Source organism: Mesocricetus auratus, unplaced genomic scaffold (assembly GCF_017639785.1).
Source record: "Mesocricetus auratus isolate SY011 unplaced genomic scaffold, BCM_Maur_2.0 Super-Scaffold_100011, whole genome shotgun sequence".
Lineage (NCBI taxonomy): Eukaryota > Metazoa > Chordata > Mammalia > Rodentia > Cricetidae > Mesocricetus > Mesocricetus auratus.
Genome location: NW_024429195.1, coordinates 8,330,799 through 8,356,691, shown reverse-complemented (window position 1 = coordinate 8,356,691; position 25,893 = coordinate 8,330,799). Strand labels below are relative to the sequence as shown.

General features: G+C 43.6%; 1 protein-coding gene across 1 annotated transcript; it reads right to left on the bottom strand.

Moving 5' to 3' along the window:
* Window positions 1-16,725: 16,725 nt before the first annotated feature.
* Tm4sf1 (transmembrane 4 L six family member 1) lies at window positions 16,726-24,564 on the bottom strand. The gene is given in 5 exon segments (NM_001281413.1): window positions 16,726-17,473; window positions 19,276-19,456; window positions 22,664-22,809; window positions 22,894-22,983; window positions 24,283-24,564. Coding segments are annotated over 5 exon segments (609 nt in total). The 5' UTR covers window positions 24,460-24,564; the 3' UTR covers window positions 16,726-17,458.
* Between the last annotated feature and the right edge of the window lie 1,329 nt (window positions 24,565-25,893).

Below are 25,893 nucleotides of genomic sequence, written 5' to 3'. Positions count from 1 at the left end.
TTTTCATTTCTTAATTTTGTGAACTAATCATTTAACACTGCTGTGCAGCTTCTATGAGTTTGTATGTATTCTGTAGTTTCTCTTTCTGTTGATATTTGCACTGTAGTCAGATAGAAAACAATGAATTATTTCAATATTCCCATGTTTGTTGACTTGGTTTGAACCTGTATATGATGTATTTTAGAGAAAGTTTCAAGGACTGGCAAGGAGAACATGTGTTCACAAGTGTTTGAATGGAATAAGCTATAGATATCTATTAGTTAGTTCCATTTTATCAATGGTTCAATTAAACTTAGATATTTCTCTATATTTTTCCTTGGGCACTGGATGGCTATTTTTGGTTGACTTTATCTAGAATGAACTATAATCCAGAAATGGAGGGCACACCTGTAAGAGGCTTTTTGTTTGGTTTGAAGTGGGTGAATCCACTTCCAGTCCAGACCTTTGAGGTAGGAAGACATACACTTCTGATGTAGATCTTGAAGCCTGAACACACGGGCCTTTGATTTGTACCTAGAGGAGGGAAAACACACCTTTAATCTGGACCACACTTTCTGCTGGAATCTATATAATGATACAGAAGAAGGAAGTTCTTGCCTTATGCCTGCTCCCCCTTTCCTTGCTAGCAAGTCCATTTCTTCACTGGCATTAGAGCCTTCTTTGGGATTCCAGCATATACTGAAGACTAACTGAGACATCCAGGCTTGTGTACTGAGAAACTACTGGTCTTTCCAGTCACAGATAGCCATTATTGGTTTTGCTTGATTACAGACTGTGAATCATTCCAATAGATATCTCTATTTACATAGATCCATTCTGTAAGTTCTGTTACAGGCACTATATGCAAATTAACAGGCACACTGATCTAGAAACATTAAACTTAATGTTTCCCATTTATACACATTGTATTAAATATGTAAGGTTCTATCTCTATAGGTTTGCCTACAAAATCTAATATATTATTCTACAAATAATGGGGGGACAACAGAAAAGTATAATAATTTTTTAAACAGGCTGGCAGATGGATCAGAGATTAGGAGAGCTGACTGCTCTTCTAGAGGACTCAGCAGTCACGAGGTGGCTCACAGCTGTGACTCCAGATCCATGAGATTTTATACCCTTCTCTGGCCTCCTTGGCACCGCATGGAAGCGATTCACAGACACACATGCTCACAAAACACCCATACACACGAAATTAAACTAAACGAAGAACACGGCATTCATCAGTATTTCTTCCCTGGCAGGGTTAGTTTTGAATTATCCCCTTTCTGTGTTTCACGTAGCAAACAGTGTTTATGGGGTGAGCATGATTGACACCAGTTGGAGTATAGATTGACTCCGTGTGTTTAGGCCAATTTCCTTTTAGATTTTGCATCAGGCACAATTATGCTGAACTGAGTAGAGTAGAATATTCTCAGCCTCTTTCCTGTGTTCTTTCCGGCTGGTCAGCATTGTGTGGGGGGAAACCCTGGCTACAGGTTTCTCCTGGCTTCAGCGGCAGCTTTGGCAGGGTGAGTGTCCCACGCGCCACTTTATCCCCATCATCAGGAGTCACCTCCCAGAGCTTTGGCTCCAGAGGTGTATCAAGTCCTTGGCTTTCCTGCACCCCTTCTCTCAAACTGTTCTGTGGCCAGGATGTAAGAATGATCGATGATACCACTGACTTTGCTGGCATCTATTTATTGAATTTTGTGGTGTTGCAGATAAAATCTAGGGCCCTGCTCATACTAGCACACTGTTACTGAACAATTTATATGTACATATATAAAATTTGTAGTAATTCTTTGACAATTTCACATATGCATACAATGTATTTTGACCATATTTACCCTCTACCTCACTCCCCAACTCTTCAGAAATCCACCCTCACACCTTCTGTTGCAGAATATTAGTTTAAAATGTGCTACATTTGTTTATGCTGTGGAATATTTGTTTAATGATGCAAAGATGCATTGCATTCTTTAACGTTGCATTTGTTTAACTCTGTGAAGCTGTGTTACTTTGCCTGTCTAAAACACCTGATTGATCTAATAAAGAGCTGAATGGCCAATAGCAAGGCAGGAGAAAGGACTGATAGAGCTGGAAGGAAGAGAATAAATAGGAGAAAGGAGACCAGGAGAGGAACAAAAAGAGGAGGAGAGGAGGACTCCAGGGGCCAGCCACCCAGCTGTAAAGCAAGCAGCAGAGTAAGAAGTGAAGAGAGATATATAAAAACATAAAAGCCCAGAGGCAAAAGATAAGTTTTAAGAAGATGGCTAGAAATAAGTCAACTAAGACTAGGCATTTATAAAAATAAACCCAAAAAAACAAAAAATCTCTGCTTATTTATTTGGGAACTGGATGGTGGGCCCCCAAAAGAATCAAATAACTAAAGAGTTTAAAACACAAAAGAACCACACCCTCCCAATTTTATGTCATATACATATACATACATACATACACATACATATACCTATAGCTATAGATATATAAAACCCAGAGTCTGATTTGTGCTACCTACATATTTCTGTGTTGGAGGATAGGAACTGAATCATTTTCATAGGGGTCACATCTTAAAGAAAATTGATTTACCCTCCCCCAGAAGCCATCAACTGTCAATAGCTCCTCAGCTACAAATGGAGCCCATTTGCCCATCCTCCCCCATGTTAGAATGTTGACTCATTCAATATCATGCAAGTCTTGCACAAGCCACCACAGCTGTCCGCCTTCAATTTTTTTATTTGAAAAATGACAAAATTCACTGGTGACCTGGCTGACCTTAACATTTTTGTCTCATTATGGTTTTTACAATATCCATCCATTTTACCACCGCTGCACTGCAGTTCCCGGTGCCGTCCTAACGTAGTCCTCCTTGGAGGTAGGTGTTCTTACTGCTCACAGGTGACAACGCTGGGAAACAGATGCTCTTAGCAGCTCAGTGGGTGGCAAGCCTGGGGCCCTTCCCATGAGGTGCCAAGATCGCACAGCTGCGAAGTGTGGTGAAACTGGACTTAAAACTAAGTCCTCTTAGCTTCCAAACCCAGCAGCACACCTAACGATGGGCACCATGCCCAGCTGTGTGAATCTCTGCTCTAACACACCCAATTGTGTGAATCAACCATTGAAGATGCCCAGCCGCGTTTAACTGGCTAGATGTTGGCGTGTGTCAACGCTGGTTTGCCCTCAAGATCAGCACGGCGACTGAAGGTGGCTCAGACCTCCCTTCTGAGCCCTCTTCTAAATCTACTGCAATTCTCTCAGGCCGAGAGGACATCTGAGTGGAGAGGGTGTTTCCTACTCTATACACTGTATCCTCCATGGCTTGCAAGTGTCTAGCATCTAGTAGGACCCCTATTCTAAGCCACATAAACAATACCAAGTTGACTCATTTACACACCCATATTAACAAATGCTTCAAGAAATTGAGACTGTGGTGTTCACCTAGAATTAATTGAGCATTTTATCAATTAGAAGTTCATGATGAGTGACATGAGTAACTTTCCCTGGGCAATTCTTTAAGCACTAAATGGTGGGTGTGGAAAGACGGCTTGGCATTAAGAGAAATGGCTGCCCTCAGCACCCACAAGGTGGCTCACAACCACCTGTGACCCCAGTTCCAGGGGATCAGACACCTGTTCTGAGCTCTGCAGGCACCCGTGTGCACACATAAGCTTAGACAAGACACCAGCACACACAGACAGTCAGACAGATAATTTTTTATCAGTTGGTTATGAAATTTGATCTGAAACACACCAGGGAAGATGTTATGAGCGCTGGGTAATTTTATTTGACCCCCATTCTTCTGTATTTCTTTTTGTTTAATAAAGCTAATTGGCATGCATGAAGTGATGGGAGAAATGAAGTCATGCTTATGTTGGGTAGCCTGGAGCAAAAGCTCAAGTAAATTTGGAAAAATAAAAAAATCAGTATTAGTTACCAAGTTTTAAAAAATGTAACCGAAGCTAACCTATAAAGTTTTAGGATAAATCTAAACAGTGTCAAACTGATTCAATAACCTAAGGTGCAAATTTGAAAAACATCGCTTCCATGTCTACTCACTTAGGTAAAGGGCCGGCAAAGCCTTCCTCCGCTGGCGCTGCATCTCAAGTTGTTCAGGCTTGCATCGGCCCAGGGGGAGGGACCATCAGCCCGCGGCTGTCTTTACTTCTCTTGGCCACGTGGTGTCACTGTCGAAACCCCGTCAGTTCACTACAATGCCTCCTTCGCAGAGAGCCGCCATCAGATTCCAGCTCCTTCTGGAGCCCCGAGGGCCTTTTGTGGAAAGCGGTGGCTTCCGTCAATGTTCAGGGCTTCCTAGAAGCGGTTTATCACACCTAACTGTTTCAGTTTACGTGCGCACAGAGCCCTGCGCCCTCCTCCTATCCGTATTTTCCACTATTTTCTGACACTATTCTCCAGCAACCATAGCAAAGAGGGCCATTCAAACCCAGGTTTCCCACACTCCTAGGCTACGCTGCTTCATTTACTTATAGTCTTCTGGGGCTTAAGGGTATGCATGTATCCTCTAAGGAAAAGCCCATTCGGTGGAAGAAGCTGGTTTTCATCCTGCCTCTTGAGGAAAAGTCAATGCGCACCTTACTCTGAGTAAAACAGGCGACACAGGACAAGGCTGCTGTCTCGTGTGGGATTATGGCAAAATTATGACAAACACACTTTCATTCTCTCGTGTCCATTTTCAGTGTTGTTACAGCTTTGTATATAATACTTTGGGGATTATATATAATCCTCTAGGCCTCCCCATATTTTCGCCACGTTAAGTATCTGGATTGACTCCACAGTTTATCGAGAAGCAGCATATTTGGAAGCAAAAGTCCTGCCTCCTGGTCCAGGCTCTTAACGAAACTGCCGTGCTAGGCAGGCCAAGAGTAGCCTAGAGGCGGGTTGGAAACTGGAAATGAGTCAAGGTGAGCGGCTAGTGCAGGCCCCTTGGCGTCTGCTGGAGCGTTTGCAGTCTAGCACGGACGGACTGCATATGCCTTTGACCACAGAACCACCCCATCTGTTCCCATGCCTCTCCCTCCTGTATGGGGTTCTCATGAAAGCCACTTACAGCACCCTTGTATGGCTTTGCCTAGGTTCCCTTTTTGCTTTTATTTGGGGGCTTATACTATAGCCTCTCATGGGATCCTGGGGGGCTGCAAATCACAATGGCCTGTCTTTTTACCTGCCCACGCCCGGACAGTCAAAGTACATTAATTATCCCTAGGGCATAGTGAGTTGGTCTTGTAATCTCAGCCCACTTCTGCAACTGTATTGTCCCAGAATGGGTATATTTAAGCGGCTAGAATTTATTTTTCCCAGTTTTTGAGCCCGGGAAGTCCAAGGCTACGGCACTGTCATTGGACGCCTGACGATATGGATGCTGCTTCCCAGATGAGCCTGGACCTGAACAGGACAGGGCCTGGGTCAGACTCAGCAAGGCTGGGCCTGGCTATGAAGGGGAGGTGTGGAGGGAAGTAGAGGGGGAAAAAGAAAGCAGGGAGGTGTGGTCCTTGGCTGGACTTGGGCCAAGAAAGCATGAGGACGCAGACACCCGGTCGCACTTGGACTGGGCGATACAGGTTGAGGTTCCTGGGTCAGACATTTCCCAGCTTTTTAAATAAGGTCTACACACCCCACCTTCCCTTTCTTCACATATAATATAAATGCACCGCATACAAGGGTTTCAAAATTAGCCAGAGGCAGCTCTCAGCTTCTCAGTGTAGACAGCACTGTTTGCTTTAGACCAGCTTCTCCCATGCATTATCTCAACAATTCCCATGGACAAACAAGGAAAGAGCCGCAGAATGACATGCGGGACTTGGTTAAGGTGACAAAACTAGACAGGAGCAAAGGCTAGAGTTAGATGTGGGTCATCTCCTCGATGCTTGTCCCAGCACCTTTTCTAAAAGATCAGGAGCCTGGCCTGGCCCTTGGTCTTAGAGGTCAGTCATAGCAAAGGAATTTTCAAGAAGCAGCGAACTCTGCAACAGGTTCTATCAATTACCGGATGAGGACTCCATGATGATAGTTGGAGTATTCACCAATCAGATTACAGGGGAAGGAGTTCAGGCATCCTCTCCAAGATTGCTAGGAGTCTTAGCTGGGGTTAGCCTTGTGGGTTCTTGGGAATTTCTCTAGCAAGAGGTTTCTCCCTAATCCCTTAGTGGCTCTCTCTATCAAGATATCTCTCTCATTGCCCTCCTACTCCGTCCCTCCCCTCACCCCACCATCCTTTCCCCTCATGTCCTCATCCCCTCCCTCCCCTTTGCTGCTCCCTCTTGCCTCCAGTTTAGGGGGATCCATGTATCCTTCTTGTTAACTAGATTCTCTGGAGCTGTAGACTGTAGTCTGGTTATCCAGACATAACTAAGCACCAGGCCGAGCTCCAGGAATCCAGTCGAAGAGAGGGAATACATGAGCGAGGGAGGTCAAGACCATGATGGAGAAATCTACAGACAGCTGAACCAAGCTTGTGGAAACTCACGGACTCTATACCTAGACCTCTGGAGACCAGGATCTATCCCTGGTGCATGAATTAGCTTGCTATGCTCAGTCACAGTGTGAGGGGAAGGGGCTTGGTCCTGCCACAACTTAATGTGCCAGATTTTGTCAACTCCCCATGGGAACCCTTACCCATTGGGAGGAGTGGATGGGGGGTGTGCTGGGGAGAAGGTGAAGGGGGAAGGGAGGGTGGGAGGGAGAACTGTGGTTGGAATGTAAAATTTATTAGTTTAATAAACTAATAAAAAAAGCATCCAACTCTTCCAAGTTCTCAGAGGCTTCTAAATGTGACTTGTATGACTAGTATGACATCTGACATCTTGGGAACACTGTTTTGTAAACACTATCTCATTAGTTCTCATAAGACCAGGCATTTTCAAACAAATGAGTTAATGTTGGCAGAAAGTCCTTGAGATCTAAACATTGCAAGTTTGGTATGAATGAACTCCCAGCAGCACCCTGAAGCCTCAACAGCTATCCCAAAGCAGATGCCTTGAAGAGCTGTCCTATGAACATGTCAAATCATGGTGGTGGCAGCAGAAATGAGGTGGGGGCCAAATCTAGCAAGACTGACTGACTTGGGGGTAGAGTGATACCAAAGTGGACTCCACAGTGATTTTAGTCCTTTGCCAGTGCCTGACAAGCAAGATGAATAGAAAAAGATGCGAAAATTGTACCCAGGTTCATTGGAGAAGTGTACTGGGAAAGACTCATGGCATTTGCCACGTGTATAAGACTGGAGAATTTGATGTGTATGTTTCTAAGATTCATCATTTTTGGTGGCCATGATTCTGCTTTCTAGAATCATCCCAAGAGCCTTTCAAACTCCTGACATTAAGGGGAGAGCGGGGGCAACTGTATCACAGTGTCAAAGAGTGCAGCTGATCAATCCACACTAGTGCCTTGGTGATTTTAACTGACGATTGTGATCTGATGCCCATATCGGGTTTATTGGTGTTGTCATCTGAATCCAGGAATCGCTGCTGGAAGGGTGGCATTTTGTGCAGAAGTAGTTAATTCTCAGCCTTGGCAATTGCTAGCATAAAAAGATGAAACTTTATTATTACTATTTTTAACAGCTTCAAGTTCACAGCAAAACTGAGCAGGGGTTCAATCTTCATATACCTCCTGTCTCTGTGTACACAGCTCCTGTTAACCCTTAGAAATTCTGTACGCATGGGGAAATTAAATGATACATTCTTGAATAATCAGTGAGTCTAATAATAAACCAAATGGAAATTTATTGAGACAATAATTAAAACACAATGTCCCAAAAACATTGGGATTCATCAAAACAAGTCTAAATTTTGTATATATTTGCTAGAAATATATATAAAATATAGCATATATGTATATATATAAATCTCAACTCATCTAACTATACATATCCATACATATCACACAGACAAAAAACAAAATAACAAATGGGCTGATGAAACCAACAGGTACTTTTCAAAAAGAAAAAACCCTCAAATATCCAGGAAGTATTCTTTTTTTTTTTTTAAAAAAAGCTCATTTCCCTAGACACCAGGGGATACAAACCAGACAAGTCACTTACGAAAGATATCTACATATATGCTCAGGTCACATTTGGTGATATAAAAGCAGAACACACTGCCACTCAGAAGCCCCATTTTCTCAGATGTTGTCCGTGCCTATGGTCATCATTGGTCTTGGGAGCCAAACGATATTTTAAATGTTCCATGTCGGCCATGTTTTATACTCTACAACAAGGGTTACACTGACAGACATACTGGGTGTTACTGTAGGAGACAACGGAGTGGCTTTTGTTAAAAACAAAAAATTTAAATAAAATCAGGTACCTCAGTTCAAAAACTAGTTGAACTGACTCCTTCATCTCCATGGTAACAGCTTCCACCTCTTTTTAAAACACTGTTTGTGACAACCTAATGCTTTCAGTTGCAGAGAAGATCACCCCATCTGTAACACCAATTCTATTAGGTCTTCACGGTGAAAGCCCGGAGTCAGATACAGGGGAAAATGCTGAGAGATCAGAGAGCGGAAGAAGCAGATCAAACCCACCTTTACCTCACTAGCTTCAAGGTCCTGTTTCTTCCTGCCTATACTCCGCCCAGCCACCTCACTTCCTGTCTGTTTGTACAGACCTCCAGCCCTCTATGGTTGGCTAGTGGCAAGCTCTACCCTCTGATTTTCAGACATGCTTTATTTGTAGGTAAATGGGTAGAAATGGGAAGCAAGGTGACTCAAACTCAGGGAAACAACAAAACAAAACTGCATGCTCGGTCTCCTCTGTAGATCCTAGCTTGTAATATGTGCAACCACGCGCACAAGGCTGCAAATGTGGGTAACGCTGTTACAGACTAGAAAGCAGACCAAGAAAGCGGAAAAGGAAATGCTGGAGAATGGGGAGGGGAGGATGAAAGGACACATGACCTGAGAGAACGAAAGAGCTTGGGTCGGGGATGGTTTTGAGGGGAGGAGGGAAGGGAGTGGGGATGAAGAAGGGCATAGTGGTTGGAAAGAGGCTCCCACCACAAGTCTTGGGCATTGGACTCTCGAAAAACCGATTCCCAGTTGGAAAGAGGTGCCCACCACAAGTCTTGGGCATTGGACACTCGAACAACCGATTCCCAGTTGGTTGCCGTTTGGAAAGGGTTAGGAAGAGTGGCCTTGTTGAAGGAAGTAAGTCACTGAGGACATTTGCTAAGTTTTTAAGTCAATCACAAATTCTCAGTTGTGTGTAGAATCTAAAAGTGTTTACTTTGCAGCAGCGGAGATTAGGATATGGTTCCTGTAGGGAAAAGGGACCAGTCAAAGAAACACACCCTGAGCAGAGCCAAAGAAACACACTTTGGCCCTGCAACCACAACCAAAGAAATGTACCCTGACCCTAAAACCAGTGCCAAAGGAACACACTTTGTCCCTGGAATCAGAGCCATATCTGACCCTAATCCTGTGTAAAAAAGTAACCAATCCCGGAGCAGAGCTCTAGCCAATCTGAGTTCAGCACTGAAATCGGACCAATCCCTACTCTGGAAAAACTTCCCCAACCCCAGGAATCCCTATATAAACCCTGTGTATGTTCAGCTTGGCTGGTCCAGCTGTCTTCCAATAAACTCCTTTGGATGAGCTTCGGGTGAAGATCTTCTTTTGCTGCGACGACAGAACAGAGGCGACCCTGGGCAGAGCAGAGCAGAGCAAGCAGAGGCGACCCTGGGCAGAGCAGAGCAGAGCAGAGTGAGCAGCGCTATAACACTTGCCCGGGAAACCTTCCTTGGCAGAGCAGAGTTGTTACACTCTGCTCCTGGCTCCCTGCTCTCCGCTCTCCGCTCTCCAGGAGCAGAGCTGAACTGTAGCAACTTCGCCCGAGAGCCTCCTGCCTAGCAAAACTGCTACACTAGGCGAACATCCCCAGCTGGAAGACCCTGTCCTGCCGGAGCGGAGCTGACACACCGGAGAAGCCTTTCTCTGAGGCAAGGCTGTAAGCTGCCAAGCTTACTGCAACCTGTGGTGGTCCTTGGCTCCCGAGCTCCAGGATACCTTTCTACCTGAGCTGTGTAACACTCAGTATCCTTGGCTCCCGAGCTCCAGGATACCTTTCTACCTGAGCTGTGTAACACTCAGTATCCTTGGCTCCCGAGCTCCAGGATACCTTTCCACCTGAGCTGTGTAACGTTACGCTGAGTATTCTGTGACTCCCGAGTGCCAGAATACCTGACCCACTCCTGTTCCATCCTGTCCTGACCCATCCCGAAACGCTTACAGTTCCTAAGATCTGGATATTGAGAAATGTGGGCTTGTAGGTCAAAGGTCACAACAGGTCAGTTATAAATGCTGAGCACCGACCCACAGCATTCTGTCTACAGCTACAAGCAAACCTGATGTTTGCTAGGATAGTTGTGCTGTTTAGTTTGTCAACTGGACCCAAGCCAGCTTGGACCAACTTCTACAAATTTTAAACCATTCTCTAACTTCAGAAAATAGAAACAAGGAAAATAAGGCGGGGTTACAAAAAGTTCTGATTTTTTAAAAAAATGCTCAAAGTGAGGGTGTGCCATCAACCTCTTTTTTTTTTGAAACAAGATACATAAATACTCCAAAGAAGAAAGAAAAAAGGTTACTAGACTAAGCAGCAATTATATGCCTGGCCCATCCTTTCATTTATTGGCAGGTATAATTATCTCACGGTGTCTCCTTTAGAACCTTTCTGTCTGAGTATAAGGACAATGACTTTCTGCTGTAGGTATAGAATCCATTAGTCTGTTTTGAAACTTTTTTAAAAACTGACTTATTTTCTATGCACTGGTGTTTTGCCTGCCTGTAAGTCCCCTTTCTTGGTTCTGATTTCTTTCTAAAAGTAATGTACATTTATTGTAGAACTTCATAAAGTTTAGATAGGTCAATTAAATCAAGACAAAAAAATCCCAAATGTTGATTAAAATCATTCATGTTAAATATCTATGCCCATATCTATATAAATATAGAATCCATTATTCTCTGTTTTGAAACTTTTTTTAAAACTGACTTATTTTCTGTGCACTGGTGTTTTGCCTCCTTGTAAGTCTATGTAAAGGTGCCAGATACCCGGTACTGGAATTACAGACAGTTGTGAGCTGCCATGTGGATACTGGGAATTGAACCTGGGTCCTCTGGAAGACTAGCCCATGCTCTTAACCACTGGGCCACCTTTCAAAGGGTTGTTTTGAAACTTTTTAATGGCTATATGGTCCATATCACTTTCACTGGCTTAGTAGTTCCTTTTGATCATACTGTTCTGGTTCCATTCATCAAAACAACCCCTTGCTATCAGACGATATTTATTAGTTTTGTTATGGTGAGGAACAAATTACCTGACAGGAAGGACTTCACGGAGAAAAGGCACATCCTCCTGGATGCAGAGACCTCAGTTCATTCCTGCAGGGAAGGCTTGCTAGTGAAGTGATGGGAACGCAGGCCAGAGACTCCTCGCAGCAGCATGCTGGGACAGGAAGCAGAGACAGGGGTTGGACCAGTGCCTTGGCTGAAACCTTCAAAGGCTCCCTCACCCTCTATAGCCTATTGTTTGTAACCGGGTCACACTTCCTAAGGACCCATAGCGGCCTCCATCAGCTGGGAATGCTTGAAACAGGAGCCTGTGGGCTCATGATAATCTCTGGAAACTAAGCTATTGTGAGCATTCTCGATGTTCCAAAAATAAATTTCTAAAAGTAAAAACACCAAATGCGTGTAGATGTACCCATGTAGACGGCTGGCGAATGCCAGCCACTCCGCTGTTCGGAAAAGCTAAGCCTCAGGGTTCTCTGCGTGAGAAAGAGTGGTGGGGATGTTATCAGAGACCTCACCTGTGTGAAGAAAGTTAAACTGTGAGGGAGGCAGCATGCTGTGATCTCCTTAGGTTTCACTTCGGGAGATGTTCCTCATAAAGTGGGTATCTGGGATTTGGTAAAAAAACAAAAACAAACAACCCCAAAACTAACAACACTCAGAGGCCATGCCTGCTCTTCAAGCAGTCAGAATCTACAGTAGTTTTATTATTATTATTATTATTATTATTATTATTATTATTATTTTGTGCTGCCACATAATAAGGAACTATTTTGGTACAATCTCCCAAGGGGTTTTCTAGACAAATGTAGATGACTAGACTATTTCTGACTCAGAGTCCTGGCTAAAAACAGAACTTAACATTGATACAGCGTAGCTTGTGAAAGTTGTTTTCCTCTGAACTACCAATGTCTATTAATAAAGAACACACAAACTAAGGGAAACTTTGTCTCACTTAAAGGATGATGAGAGCCGGAGTAGAAGGAATGGCCTTCAGCGTCGCACTTCAGGTCTGGCGGGGTGTGGTGAGAACTTGGGCTGAGCGGGCGCACACAGCTATAAGACAAGGCGGGTGCTGTTTGAATGACCAGTAAAGAGCAGGGTCTTGAACCGGTGAGAGTAAAACACCAGCAATAAACCTAACCTCGAGGTAGAATCTAACAGAAAAGGTGGAAGCTTAACCTCCAAATCTTCCAGAAAACTGAGACCCAGGAGCTCCCTGTTACCTACCTCACACGAATAATCCCTCCACTTAGTGTTCTGCACTGCGACGTGTATTATCTATTTGAAGCTAATAAAGTTACTTTTCTAATTTGGATGGCCTTGGGTAAACAGAGCTACATTAAAACATGTTCCTGTTACACGGCTCACACATTGTCTTTTTAAATAGAAAATGGAGACAAAAACCCACTCATGATGAACTCATTACATTTATGTCTCAACTCCTGAAGAGGAAAAAAAAAATAACACTTTTTTGTTGTTGTTAAAGTCGTTACAGTTTTTAAATTGTTTTAGGGTAACTATGCCAGCATGGTTCCTATATTGCAAACTCATTTTTGTCTCACTTAGTTTTAAAATTAGCAATTTGCTTTTGCTCAGAACAGCACACTGTATTTTAATATACTATTAAATTTGAATTAAGTAGAAGGGGGATGGGATTTTTCAAGCCACTACTACTTTTACTGCTTATAAAAATGTACAATTCTTTTCTACTCAGAGTGAACTTACTCTTATTTTGAATCATTTTCTCATTTTTTGAATGCCTAAATATCACCGTTTCCATAGTACAGAGCAATCCCAAGCTGTATACAACTAACAGTAATGGAACTGAGCCACTGCGAACTGCTTTCTCCATGTTCTGTAACTTTTGAATAGATGGGACTACTCTTTGATTAGATTGGACTGTATTTTTCACTTGTTCGTGACTTTTAATTTGAAAAGTAAAATAAGATTTGCATTTTTCAAATTTTTCTGAAAAGGGTGGGGTGGGAAGGATCTTAAGATCTGTAGCCCAGTTCTTCCGAGCTCATAGCTTTTCCCTGGCCACTAGCCATAGCCATTCTTCATAAACTGTCTCTCTTTCTGTTGCTTACTTGTAACCTTGGTACAGTTTTTTGCCTTGGGAAACAAGAAACTGGAAACTTTGGTTTTGGCACCCAGCCTCCCTCAGATCCACGCCCATGGTAACTTCCTCCCTCCTGTGTCCTCAAGCCTGCCTTTTCCAGGTGGCCACACACACCCTGTGTTCTTCTAAAGCTCATCTTGCTCTTTCTCTCTCAGGAATGAGGCAACATGGAGAAGTGGAAAATTACGGGGGAGTGAGAAAGGAAAGGAGTCCCTCACCTGGGGGAGAAGGAGGAATTCCAACATGATGCTGTGGTGGTTCCAATAAAAGTGCTCCCCATAGGTCCATAAGCAGTGGCACTCTTAGGAGGTGGAGCTTTGTTGGGGTAGGCATGGCCCTGCTGGAGGAAGTGTGTCACTCAGGGTGGGCTTTCTGGTTTCGAATGCTCAAGCCAGGCCTAGTGTCTCTCTCCCTTCCTGCTGCCTGCCACTCTGTGTAGGAAAATCTCAGCACACGCCTGCCTGCACGCCACCATGCTTCCCACTATGATGACAAAGGACTAAACCTCTGAACTGTAAGCCTGCCCCCGTTAAATATCTTCCTTCATGAGAGTTGTTGTGGTCCTGGTGTCTCTTCACAAGAATGAAAGACACAACTAACACAGATGGCATCTGATTTAGGCTTCCCTTTCCATCTATAAACCTGCAGTTTTCTAGGAATCATCAGAAGCCAATCTACATAGAAAGGAAATGCACTAAACCCTTTGTCCAGTTTTAGGCGTTCCTGGTTTTTTAGCGTGTTAGATTACAATTCCATCCCAGGTGTCTCTGGACACAGTCTAAAATTCTCATAAAAAGAGAAAAAAGGGAAGGAACAGTTTCTTAACAAACTTTTAAGATGCAATTTGAGGGCCACTAAAATGATATGTGTGACTAACCCGGACAGTTCCTATGCTCCCTTGGAAAGCCCATACCCACCCTTGGGTCTGTCTTACTTTCTGACACTCCCTCTGAGAAGCCCACAGTGACACTTGGAAACAAGTTCTTCTTTATGCTGGCTAGTCCTGAAATTCTTTTTTGCCCTGAAGCCACAAATCACAGTTTAGGCTGCACTGGGGTCCATAAAAGCCTACTGGGATGGAGCTATGCATCAGAACCCTTGCCGCTGGTAGGAAGAGAGTGTTTTTTGCTGTCCAGCCCCTTTCCCTCATTGAGTTACACAAACACTCAGCTCCTAATCTGTATCTTAAATCTTTTTGGATTTCCTATTGCAGAGGTTTTCATCCAGTGCCCAGGAGTTCCTGATAGGCCCATGGATAGATATTTGGGGAATGGGATCAAACTTCAGTGTAAAAACAATAGTAGCTTTACTTTCTATAAACCTTTAACCAAAATGTTAACTACATTTCCTTAAATTATGACTACATGTGATAAAGCAAAGTAATATAGAAACTAATGTTATATTTTGATCTAGAGTATTCATATATGTTTTCATATCGCACTGAATTGCTATAGGTTCCTCGAAAAATCTCAGTTTAATTGGCACCTTGTTTCTAAGGTATACGTTGTTTTACCTATTGGGCTCCAGCTAGAACACATGGACAGCTGTCTGCTTGTCTACATATCTGAAGCAACACAGTAGGATATCAAGACAACTAGTACATAATTTTATCAAAAATTATATTTTATGTTTGCGGATGGATGTTTTGCCCACATGTACACTTGTGAACCGTGTGCAAGCAATGTCTGTGGATGTCAGAAGAAGGTGTAGGATACACTGGAGTGACAGATTGTTGTGAGCTGCCATGTGGGCGCTGGAACTCAACACTAGGTCCTCTGGAAGGGCAGTCAGTGAGTGCCCTTAGCTACTGAGTCATCTCTCCAGCCCCAATTTTACTTTCTTTGATAAAATATTCCAATGTATTGGTTCACTTACTATATCCACGTATTTTTATTTTATGTGCTTATAGATATTATTAACAGAAGTCTTCAGGCTTCCCCGTACTGCCCGAGTGATCGCAGCACAGAGATGGTGGGACTTCAGGTCAGGAATCACGGCAGATAACTGCAGAAAGAGTGCTCCTGCCTACAGCAAGCAAAACCCTTTATTAGCTGTCTTGTCTGTTGCTTGAGAAAATGAATGACAGCTAAGCCCTCCGTATAAAATCCCAGCTGCTATGGTCTGAATACATCCGTTTAACTGTTGGCCCCTGGATGGTTTTAGGATCACTGCAATAACATTTGAGTTCCAGCTTGCCGTGTGCAGGAATGGCACGCTGTATAAGAACACAGCGGATTCTGTGATGGAAATTTTAGAATGGGACCTAGATGGAGGAAGTGGGTTGGTGGAGGACATGCTTTTGAAGGTTATATTTGTCCCCCGTCCCTTCCTCAGCCTGCTTCCTATCCTATCTAGAGTGGCATGACCAGTGTCCTCCTCTTCATGTCTTCCTGTCCTATCTAGAGTGGCATGACCAGTGTCCTCCTCTTCATGCTCCTATCACCTTTATCACAGGCCTAGGATCGGTGCAATCCATGACCCCAAACTGAAATCTCTGAAACCGTGGGCCAAATAAACAGCTCTATCTCTCTCTAGGTAGTTCTGCTGAGAGCTAAGGGATTCTTTGTTTGTTTGTTTGTTTGTTTGTTTGTTTTTGTTTTTTGAGACAGGGTTTCTCTGTATTGCTTTGGAGGCTGCCCTGGGACTTGCTCTGTAGACCAGGCTGGCCTCGAACTCACAGAGATCTGCCTGCCTCTGCATCCTGATTGATGGGATTAAAGGTGTGTGCCACCAACACCCGGCTATGGGATTCTTTTACATCAAAGCAAAACCAGAACAAGACGAAACCAAACAAAAAATGTAATGTGTACACTAGGAGAGAAAAACTTGCTACCTTACCCAGGAGGTTGATGACTGTAGCACCAGCAGAAAAGAAAGATACCTAGCTGGCTTGAGAGCCTCAAGAGATGGCATGGCCGCGGTTGTCTGTTGATAGAAAGAAGAAGGTAGAAGAGAGGGTAAGACAAGGAAAGCAGGAGAGAGGACCCAGAGGAAAGGAAGCTCTCGGCATAGATGCTACTCAACCTGTAGACCACAGAGGGGGAGGGGCGGGGGAGGAGGAGCTGTAGGACAATGCCATTGGTGTATATTCACTAGGTATATTCACTCTGGGTTACCTTTCAAACTAAGTCCTACTAAGTTAGACACCAGCTCTCTGGAACCAAAAGCTTGCACCCTGAAAGGACCCTTTGTCTTCCACAAAAGGTAATAGATCTTCCTAAGAGTTAGGAAGACGTCCTCTCTACACGACTCGGATAAATTGTCTGACCAGAGAGGTTGCCTCTTCTCATATAAAACCAAAAACAACAGCTCAGCGGTAGAGAATATTTCGTTTTATGCTCAACAAGGGAGTTTGGGGGCATTCCCTTTGTGGTCTTCAGTCCCCACTCCACCAACCGATTTTCCCAACCACGGTGATCAACTGTTTTATTCCATTTCCCATCTTCGTTCTCGTCCAACTATCCTTCTTCTCTACACAGTCTCTGTCTTTGAAGGGCAAAAAGCTTTCTACACGATAGAAGGCTTCAGCCTCTGGTTGTGTCCACAGCCACTGGCCGCTTCGCGTATTTCTTCTCACGTACTTGGATTAGCGCTTTCTCAGTGAGCTTTCCAAATCCAGGCAAGCGCTTCTCTCTCACTTCAGAGGGGCCTCTTAGAGATGGGAAACACCATGTAAACAGTTTAAACAACATCTCTTCGAAGTTTTCCTGTCCTTCTGGATCTTAAAAGGGAAACTGGAGATCTTTTATTTAAAATACACATATGCACAGTAGTTAAAGGTGATTTTTATCTTAAATGTTGAAGAGTTGAACATTCATTCAGTCTGCAAAATACCTTCAGAGTGAGTGCAGTCTGTTGCCTCATCCTTTAAACAAAGTTTGCCTGATAAATGCAAACACTGACATCATGTGATGATGTCAGCACATTTCTTTATAAAAGCAGAATGTATGGAATATGATACACCAGGACAAAGTTTCATAACTCGAGTGAAATATACAAGTTACAGGGAAACAAAGGGAGCATGTAGTGCTGTCTTGTGTCCTTTCAGCAGTCATATTGCTGTAAAGAAAATGAAATTTATGTTAGGTTATTATCGGTGTCAAACACACAGTGCAACTCATCCAAAGCAAAAATAACACAGAGTGACCTCAGTCTTTATTGGAAGTTAGCCAGCTACACAACTAGGGATCAGACAACGCTCACAAAATGTTTCCTAAACAAACCAGACCTACTTTTTCCCCAGGAAAAGTTATGGAAAAGTGTTCATGGAAACTGCTTGATATTGACACAAAGTTGACTTGTAGTGTTTGCGTGGGAACCTCCCACTGGTGTGGGTTTGTTGTGGGTAACCTTTCTGATCAAATGCTACCAAGCTGGGAGCCAGCCCTGTCCTGTGAGAGTATCTTTTGTCTTGCATATAAAGGTAGTAGATCTTCCTAAATGTTAGGAAGAAGCCCTTTCTACAGTGTCTACTATGAGGACCCATGTGCTTGCCTCCAGTTCAGGAGATTATCTCTCCTCACAGAACACAGAGCCAATTTTGTTCACCAACTCCTTATGTGTGCCCCAAATGCATGGAAGTCCAGCAGCAGCTCTGGACTTAATGCTGGACTCTGAGTTTATGCTCTGCTTTGGATGAGTTTCAAGGGTGAGCAAGTGTTTGCATTTAGGACTCAGTCCCAAAGGCTTTATTCTGTTCTCTGTCCCCTGCATTGCCTGAAAAACATTGTCATACTGAAGTTTTCTAACTTGGCTGTTTTCTTGGAAATTTTGCAGGATCCCAAAAGAATTCTTAATCTTGTGATACTTGCGTGATAGGGAAAGATAGATGTTTATTCTAACTTCCTCTCAAAATGTATAGAAAGTTCCTGGAATATTTACAGCCAAACTTTTCCTGGTAGCAAGGACTTTGGGTTTCTATTTAGGTTTTTTTGTTTTGTTTTGTTTTTTATTTTATTTTCAGAGCAAGTCAGAAGATACTGAATCAGAGGGATGAATGACATAGGATGTAAAATATAAATGAAATAAGTTTGCTTACTTCATCTTGTTTTAAAGAATATGACATAAAACAGCAACTTCCCAAAATGGACCAAACCTTAACTTCCCATTGTTCAATAATATTATATTTTTAGGAAGATAAGGAAAAAATAGCTTTCTCCATTATGAAAAAAGTAGATAATTCACTCCTAAGTCATATCCCCAGGAAACCAGAGCTTCCTGACTTTCTTTCACACAGAAAGTTTCTTCCAAAGGGCTATTCAAAGGCTAATAATTGTACTCCATGCTTACTGTATAGGCATTTTTTGTTACTCCTTACCTTATTAGGAGAGAATTACAGAGAATCCAGCAGGACAGGAAGTACAGGGTATAGATTAAGAGGAAGGACTTTGGGCAAAGAGTTGAAGTCTGTTACCTCCTGCCTGAGTGACCTTAAACATCCTCCTTAATGCTAGAGTCAGTGGAAAGTGAGTTTAGTGTTACATATGATGTTATCAGTGTTGGTTACTATTCATGTGTACTTAAGGAGCATGAAGGCATGCATCTTAGACACTCATGTGTAGCTGTAACCAGAGTGGGGTAAGGGAAACTAACAGGGGTTGACTTGGAAGAGGTACTGGGTCTGTGGGCAAGTGTTCCTGTGCCCACAGAGCCATCTACAAACCAAGATGACTGAGTCTGTGAAACTCAGTGCTGAAGCCACATTGAACTGATAAATGCCTACCTGCAAAGATGAAGGAAGAGTAAGTGAAAGTATGTTGAGCGTGTCTGGCTTTGCCTTTTCTCTTTGATGAGAAGAATGGTGCCTTGTGGCAACTGAACACTACGGGGCTAGACCTCAACGTTGTCACACAAATTCTCACCTGTTGGTGGGAGCAGCAATAGCTACACATGCCTTCAAGCACTCCATTTATGACTTGAATAAGACACAAGATGAATTCAAGTCCACCAAACGCCAAGAGGGTAGAAAATAGCGTCACATTCCACTCCACAATATTCTTAGGCTCATGGCACTTGGACCACGTAGTGGGATCCAGAAGGTACCTGTGGTCAGAAGAGAAACTTCAGGCACATGACTGTAGCTTAGAGGTATCTCATGACTTACTTTGTTGCTTGCAAGTTTTTATTCAGAAACACAGAATTGAATTGAATTAACACAAAACTTGTGTGTTAGATTCTTGGACAGCATACCATTCCAACCAACGACAAGCTGCAGTCCAAATGTTCTTGCAATAATAAGCATACAATTAAAGCACAAATTTTGACACTAATCTAGGATTTTTATATTCTCTAAAATACAAATGATTTCTTGTGAGAAAAAAAAGCAAAGCCACATTTGCAACATATTTAAAATCAAGTTTTAAAAAAAGTCATACTTCATGTGGATGTAAACTAAAAACAGATATGGAAAAAGGAAAACAATTCATGTTGGAGGGTAGTAAACTTATAAAGCATATTTTTATTCTGTTACCCATTTTTATTATTGTTTAATATCTATGGGAAAGATATTGAGCAAATATTTATTTGGAAAATATACTTTATATTAGATTTTTCAACTCTAAGATGTTATTTTACTAAGATACCAAACAACTTACTTTTTGAAAGCTATCCAAACTCTGCCAGGTTAGAATTCAAATTGTTGACATAATTTTTTTAAAATTTTAAGCAAAAAGTTAATTGGCTATAGAAAACCCAAGGGTTTAAGTCCAGTCTCTTTACTCTCATGGTGCTACAGGCATGCCTCTCCTCTGTAGCAACACAGAGCAACTTCCCTTCAGCTGTTCAACCTCGATTACTGAGCTTGTGTGTGAGTTCGAACCAGCTGATGCTAGGACATAATGGTGGGTTCTGTCCATAAAGAATATGGACTCTAACGGAAGGGCAAGGATTGAGATGCCACGTGCACGGATCTGGTAAAGGAAGTGTGAAAGGCTACCAAGGAAAAGCACCTTCCAGAGAGAAGACCTGTTATATCCCTACTCCCCAAGGCTGAGCTCCATGAAGGCAGAGGCAGAGCCTGACACCCGTTCTTCCTAAACCCAGCCACCAGCACAGTGTCCGGAACACAGTGAGTAGTAAAAGCCACAGAATGATAAATAACAACCTGAACCCTCTTTGTTAAAAATCACCAGGCCTCCTTGCTAGGGTTGAGTGTGTGTGTGTGTGTGTGTGTGTGTGTGTGTGTGTGTGTGTGTGTGTGTGTATGATGGATTTCTTTTCTAGAATGTCAGCCCTAACTACCTCATAGAATATTTGGATTCCCAGTAAAGCAGGATTCAACTGTGTGAGAACATTGAGCATGAGGGAGTGACCTAACCCCTCATAGAGGCCTGGTACAATTCCTTATCACCTCTTCCTACCCCAACTTGAAGCCAGATATCTAACTTTGGAACAGTACACTGAGCCAAGAAGATATTCAACTTGTTGATTTAAAACAAAACACACTGCCACCACCCCACCCCTAAAAACAAAACAAGAATCTGTCATTCTGGCCCTGTGTTTCCTCTTGTCAATAGAACAAAGTCTGTTTTTCAGGTCACAGAGTCAAAATTTTCCTTGGCTCTATTTAACTACTGAAAAACAGTTTGGAACTGTCAGTTACTCTACATGTTGAGATCCCTTGGCAGAATAAAATAAGGGATGATCTAGAAGAAGTTTTTAAATAAGTAAATAAATAAATAAAGCATAAATGAGCAATGGGAGATGTGTACAAATGGCTCTTAAAATTTGTTGAGTGATAGACATAACCCTCCATGCATCCGGGCTGCATGCATTTTGACTGTCCCTGGAGGCAGTTTCATACAACTGTTCTACATGTTTGTACAGACATGAATCATCATTTTCTGTGAGGACATTATGTCCTGAACAAAGATGAATCACACTGGCGACATAAAATCTCCACTCCAGTAAGTACTAGGTTCCCTTCAGGGGCTATCATTCGGTCATGTTCATCCTACCTTAGTGCTGGCACAGCTCACAATGTGTCACCCTTAGCATGAGCACGTCACACACACACACCATCTCATTAATGCCCATAACAACTGCCATTGGTTCCATTCTACAGATGAAATCACTGAGAGACAGAGAAGTCAGCTCACTTCTTCCTGTTCTTAGAGAGTGACTGTGGAGCTGAGATTGGACAATCCTAGTCATTATGACTTTTTCATTTTTGCCCTTCAAGAACTTAGCCTTTCAAAATTCAAGCTTAAGAAACTGAGTCAGGCCTGGGGAGATGGTCAGGGGTTAAGAGCATGTGATACTCTTTCATGGGACCTCAGTTCCGTTCCTGGCACTCACGCGGGGCACCTTACAACCATCTGTAAGTCCAGCTCCAGAGTATCCAAAACCCTCTTCCGGAGTCTGTGAGTCTGTGGGCAGCTGCACTCACACATGCACACGCACATACATGCATACACTCACTCTCTCTCTCTCTCTCTCTCACACACACACACACACACACACACAGAGAGAGAGAGAGAGAGAGAGAGAGAGAGAGAGAGAGAGAGAGAGAGAGAGAGAGAGAGAGATGAAAGTAAAACCTCTTCTTTTAAAGAAACCACGTCAGGAAAGGATGAAGTGTACTCATTCATTCCCGCATATACCAGTTTCCACCAGCTTTTCTATTCTGTTCCTTTGTTGTAACCGATAAAAAAAATGCCAGCACAACACACTGGGGCCTCACTTAACTACGCTGATGTTAGAGTTGTGGATGAGACCTTTCCTGTGTCTCATGGTAAATCAAAAGTGTTTGTATGTTCCGTGTGAGCCAGCATACGCAGGTGGAGGGTGGGAGCATTGTTTGTCCTGGGTTCTGATTACAAAAGGATACTACGATGCTTTCTTGTGAACTCATAGGATGTGTTGCATTTGACCTGCCCATCACTGGGCTGTAATGTACACAGTTATCTGAGCATAAACGCTCCAAGGCAGACAGGCTGGGTTCAGAGACTCACCGCTCACTGGTATTTTCAAGCAATGAAAGATTGGATAAGCCACCATCTTCCTTTGCTTCTTTTCCGCATTTGCAAATGAGAAGTAACTATGGGAGTCTCTACATGGGGCTGTTGTAAGAACAAAGTCAGTGTATGTATTCAGGAGCATCTAGAATTTGTCCGGGTTGATGGTTGCCTATCCATCCTTACACACTAAATGAGCTGTTGTAAGGTAATATTGGGTGGATGGACAGATAGATGACTTGGTTTTATGTGTGGCGGTTAAGAAAGTATTGCTAGGTAAAGAACAATTACATACTGTCCGTCAGTGTTGGCAAAGGTGTAGTTCCACATGCCGTGGGAATCACCGCACTTTGGCCCTTCTGCCAAACCCAGTGCCGCCACGATGACGCAGTAGCCGGATCCCGCAATGCCAATGAGAGCAGCCATTATGGAAGAAAGCATCTGGGGAGAGAAGAGGCAGGAAGTAAGCCAGGCCCACGTCAGGAATGGAGCCTTTGCCCAGGAGGCTGCGCAGAGGAGACTTACTGTGCATCTCTTGCCATAGTTCTCACAACTCCAGCAGCCACAGCAGTCCTCTCCCTCCAGCCCAAGGAACACAAAAGCCGGCAGGAGGATCTGGTGGGAAGGCGAGCAGAATTAAGTCAGTGTCCTTCCTGAGCTCGTGTGGGCGGGGTTAGGCAGTTCACTTCTGACGGTTAGATTAACCAGATATCATGAATGAAAAGCCTGAGAAGAAACAGAACTATTGCATGTGCTTGTTTCCATGGACGGTGGGTGAGCATACAGAATGTGAAGCAGTGATCTATACATGTGAGCATTCTGGAAGAATCCCTACCATATTTTCACGTGAAAGCTGTTAGCACTGTTGGTTCTAAGGTCTGTCTTTAAATGTGATTCTACTCCTTGTCTAACATAGAAGATCAAATCTTGAGTAGAATGACTGGAAATCTTTTGAGCAAGTAAAACAAAGATAAAAATTTCTCTTTAAAAAATACGATCTATTTCAACTCAGCAGTGATGCTGTTCAAACAAGAATGGGCTACTTGAAGTTTAAGGGCAAAGACACTAAGCACAGTGAGTGTTAAGCAGTGACTTCGTTTGTTCATTAATTGTATTTGTATTAATTATGGGCACACGAGTGGTTATGATGCTTACACTCAAGGCACATTTACCAAGCTATGCCACAGTGCACATATTAGGGTTACAAGCCTTACCATCTTTTAGTTGGAAAAAAAATAGTGTTCTCTATGACAGCAACAACCCCATAAAATTTCTCTTTGCAATTCTTAGTCACAGCATTCTACATGAGCAAACCCAAATGGGTCCCCATTCTGTCTGAGTTGAGGACAAAGCTAAATGTGTCAAGTAAATTCCTGTCAGCTTCAACTAAAATTGAACATTGGAGAAAACCAACACATTCCACCATTAGACTGATACTAACCTGCTTCTAACTCCAAACCCAGGAGAAAGCCCACAGTTATTTGAAAATACCAGTGCAGTCACTTAATACCCCCGTTACAGACGGTGGAAAATAAGAAACAGAGAAAGATTTAAACCCCCAGACTGTTCTCTCCCCGGGGAAAACGAGAAGTGCCTGTCACTCCAGCACTCAGAAACTGGATAGTCACTCACATCTTGAAAAGTGGCCTTTTTTCAAGTTGTAAAGTAAAAGCGTCAGGGGACAGAGAGTTCACTCTAAGGTAAAAGATTTTTTATTAAAACAGCATCTAATGAGATTAGCAAAAAAAAAAGTTTAACGCAGCCTTGGAATGGTCTGCTTTTACAAGAAAAAAGCGACAGCAGTATCCGGAGGATTTACAGGTAGGCATTACAGAAAACTTCCCGGGAGAAAAATGCACTCTACCATTCAAGAGGAGAAGAGTTTTGCAGAGAAAACAGTTGCGAGTAACTTACCAGCAGGCCTCCGCCTACGATGCCGGCAAAGAACCACACAAAGCGGCTGAGGTGGTCCTCATAAGCATACTTTGTTTCCCCATTAGGAAAGTAGAGCAAAATATTAGCTACGATGCAGAGGACAGCAAACACCACCAGGGAGTGTCCGATGTATCTTGTACACTTGCTGGAGCACATGGTGGCAGTCGGGGCCCTACAGGCTTTCGCCCTTCCCTCTCTTCAGCTCAGAGATGTCCGGATCAGACAACGGTGTGCCTGTTTCTGGAGAAAGCAGACGCGACTCACAGCCCGTTCCTGCTACCACTTAAATAGTGCCAGGCCTTAGTGCCAGTAAATGAGGTACTGTGCTTTCATTGGTCCAGACTTCAGGCTCCGGTTGGGGTGGAGGGATGTGAAGAATGCCCCGCCCTTCAAATGAAATCCTTGGGACCATGAAACCAGGGGTAGGGTGTGAGAAAACAGCCTCAGTCACAGGCAAGAGAGAAAATGAGTAATCCACCGTGCAGCGTGTTTACAGGACAGAGAGGACGGGCGAGTCTGGCACAGCTTCCAGTAACTGCCCAGAGCCCGTGGTGGGACGCTTCGAGGCTTTCAAAGAGCTGTGATTTTTCTCTTGCAGCTATTTGGACAGCTTCCAGTCTGAGGCTGTGTTCACTTCTGCATCAGCACGGATTTAATTTGCGACCTGGGGCAAGTTTCCTCAGCTCTGAGCTCATTTCCTCGTCCCAGACAAGGTGCCCAAGCTGTCACCCATAGACTTAAGGAGGCTGCTGGGAAAAAAAAATTATAGAGTGGCTTCCTTTCCTCCGCCTGCGGCTAGCTTCCGCAGGACAGATCCCTTAGCCCGCCCTGCTTCCCTGGACTGCATTGCTGCGGAGGGCATCTGGCCCACAGCAAGATGGTATCCAGTAACACAACAGCTCAAACATTCCTAGCCAGTGCTGTGGGGCACAGCAGAGACTGAGAAGGGGAAGACAGGCCCGCGGCATGGCTTAGGGGGAAAGATGGGAGGGGAGGGACTCGTGCGCCCTTCCTTGATGGGTCAGAAGATGGAGACGAGAAAGGCTGACGAATCCAGAGAGGCCAGCTTGGACCAGATGCAACCCAAAACTACAGAAGACAACCACTAAGCACTACGGGAGGAGGCTAACAATGGACGGGACTTTATAGTGACACGGGATTAAACTGGGGTCAGGACATAATGCCAGCCGGGCTGAAGAAATAACTGAATATAAATACAGGAATGTGTGCAGTGAGTCCCCACAAAAGTCTCATTCTGTCACCAACACACTCCTAACAATGGATATGTGGTCTCTCTGCTTGACTGCGAGTCCTGTTTAGAGACAGCATCCTGTAGCTGACTGAGGTGACCACACGGATGAATGACTGGATTCTTTGAAAAGTAGCAAGGCACTTAGAAACCGCTTTTCCTAAAGAGCACCCACTACAAAGTTACTGAAAACAGAAGAGAGCCTGGCATCTTTACTTTCGTCTTGCCTTTGTCTCCTCTAATCTGGGGGCCCTACTTACCTGATACGTAAATCACTCAAGACATGTCTGTCTAGGATCTGGTGACACCCAGACTGTCTCATTCTCCTTGGAGGAGACAAG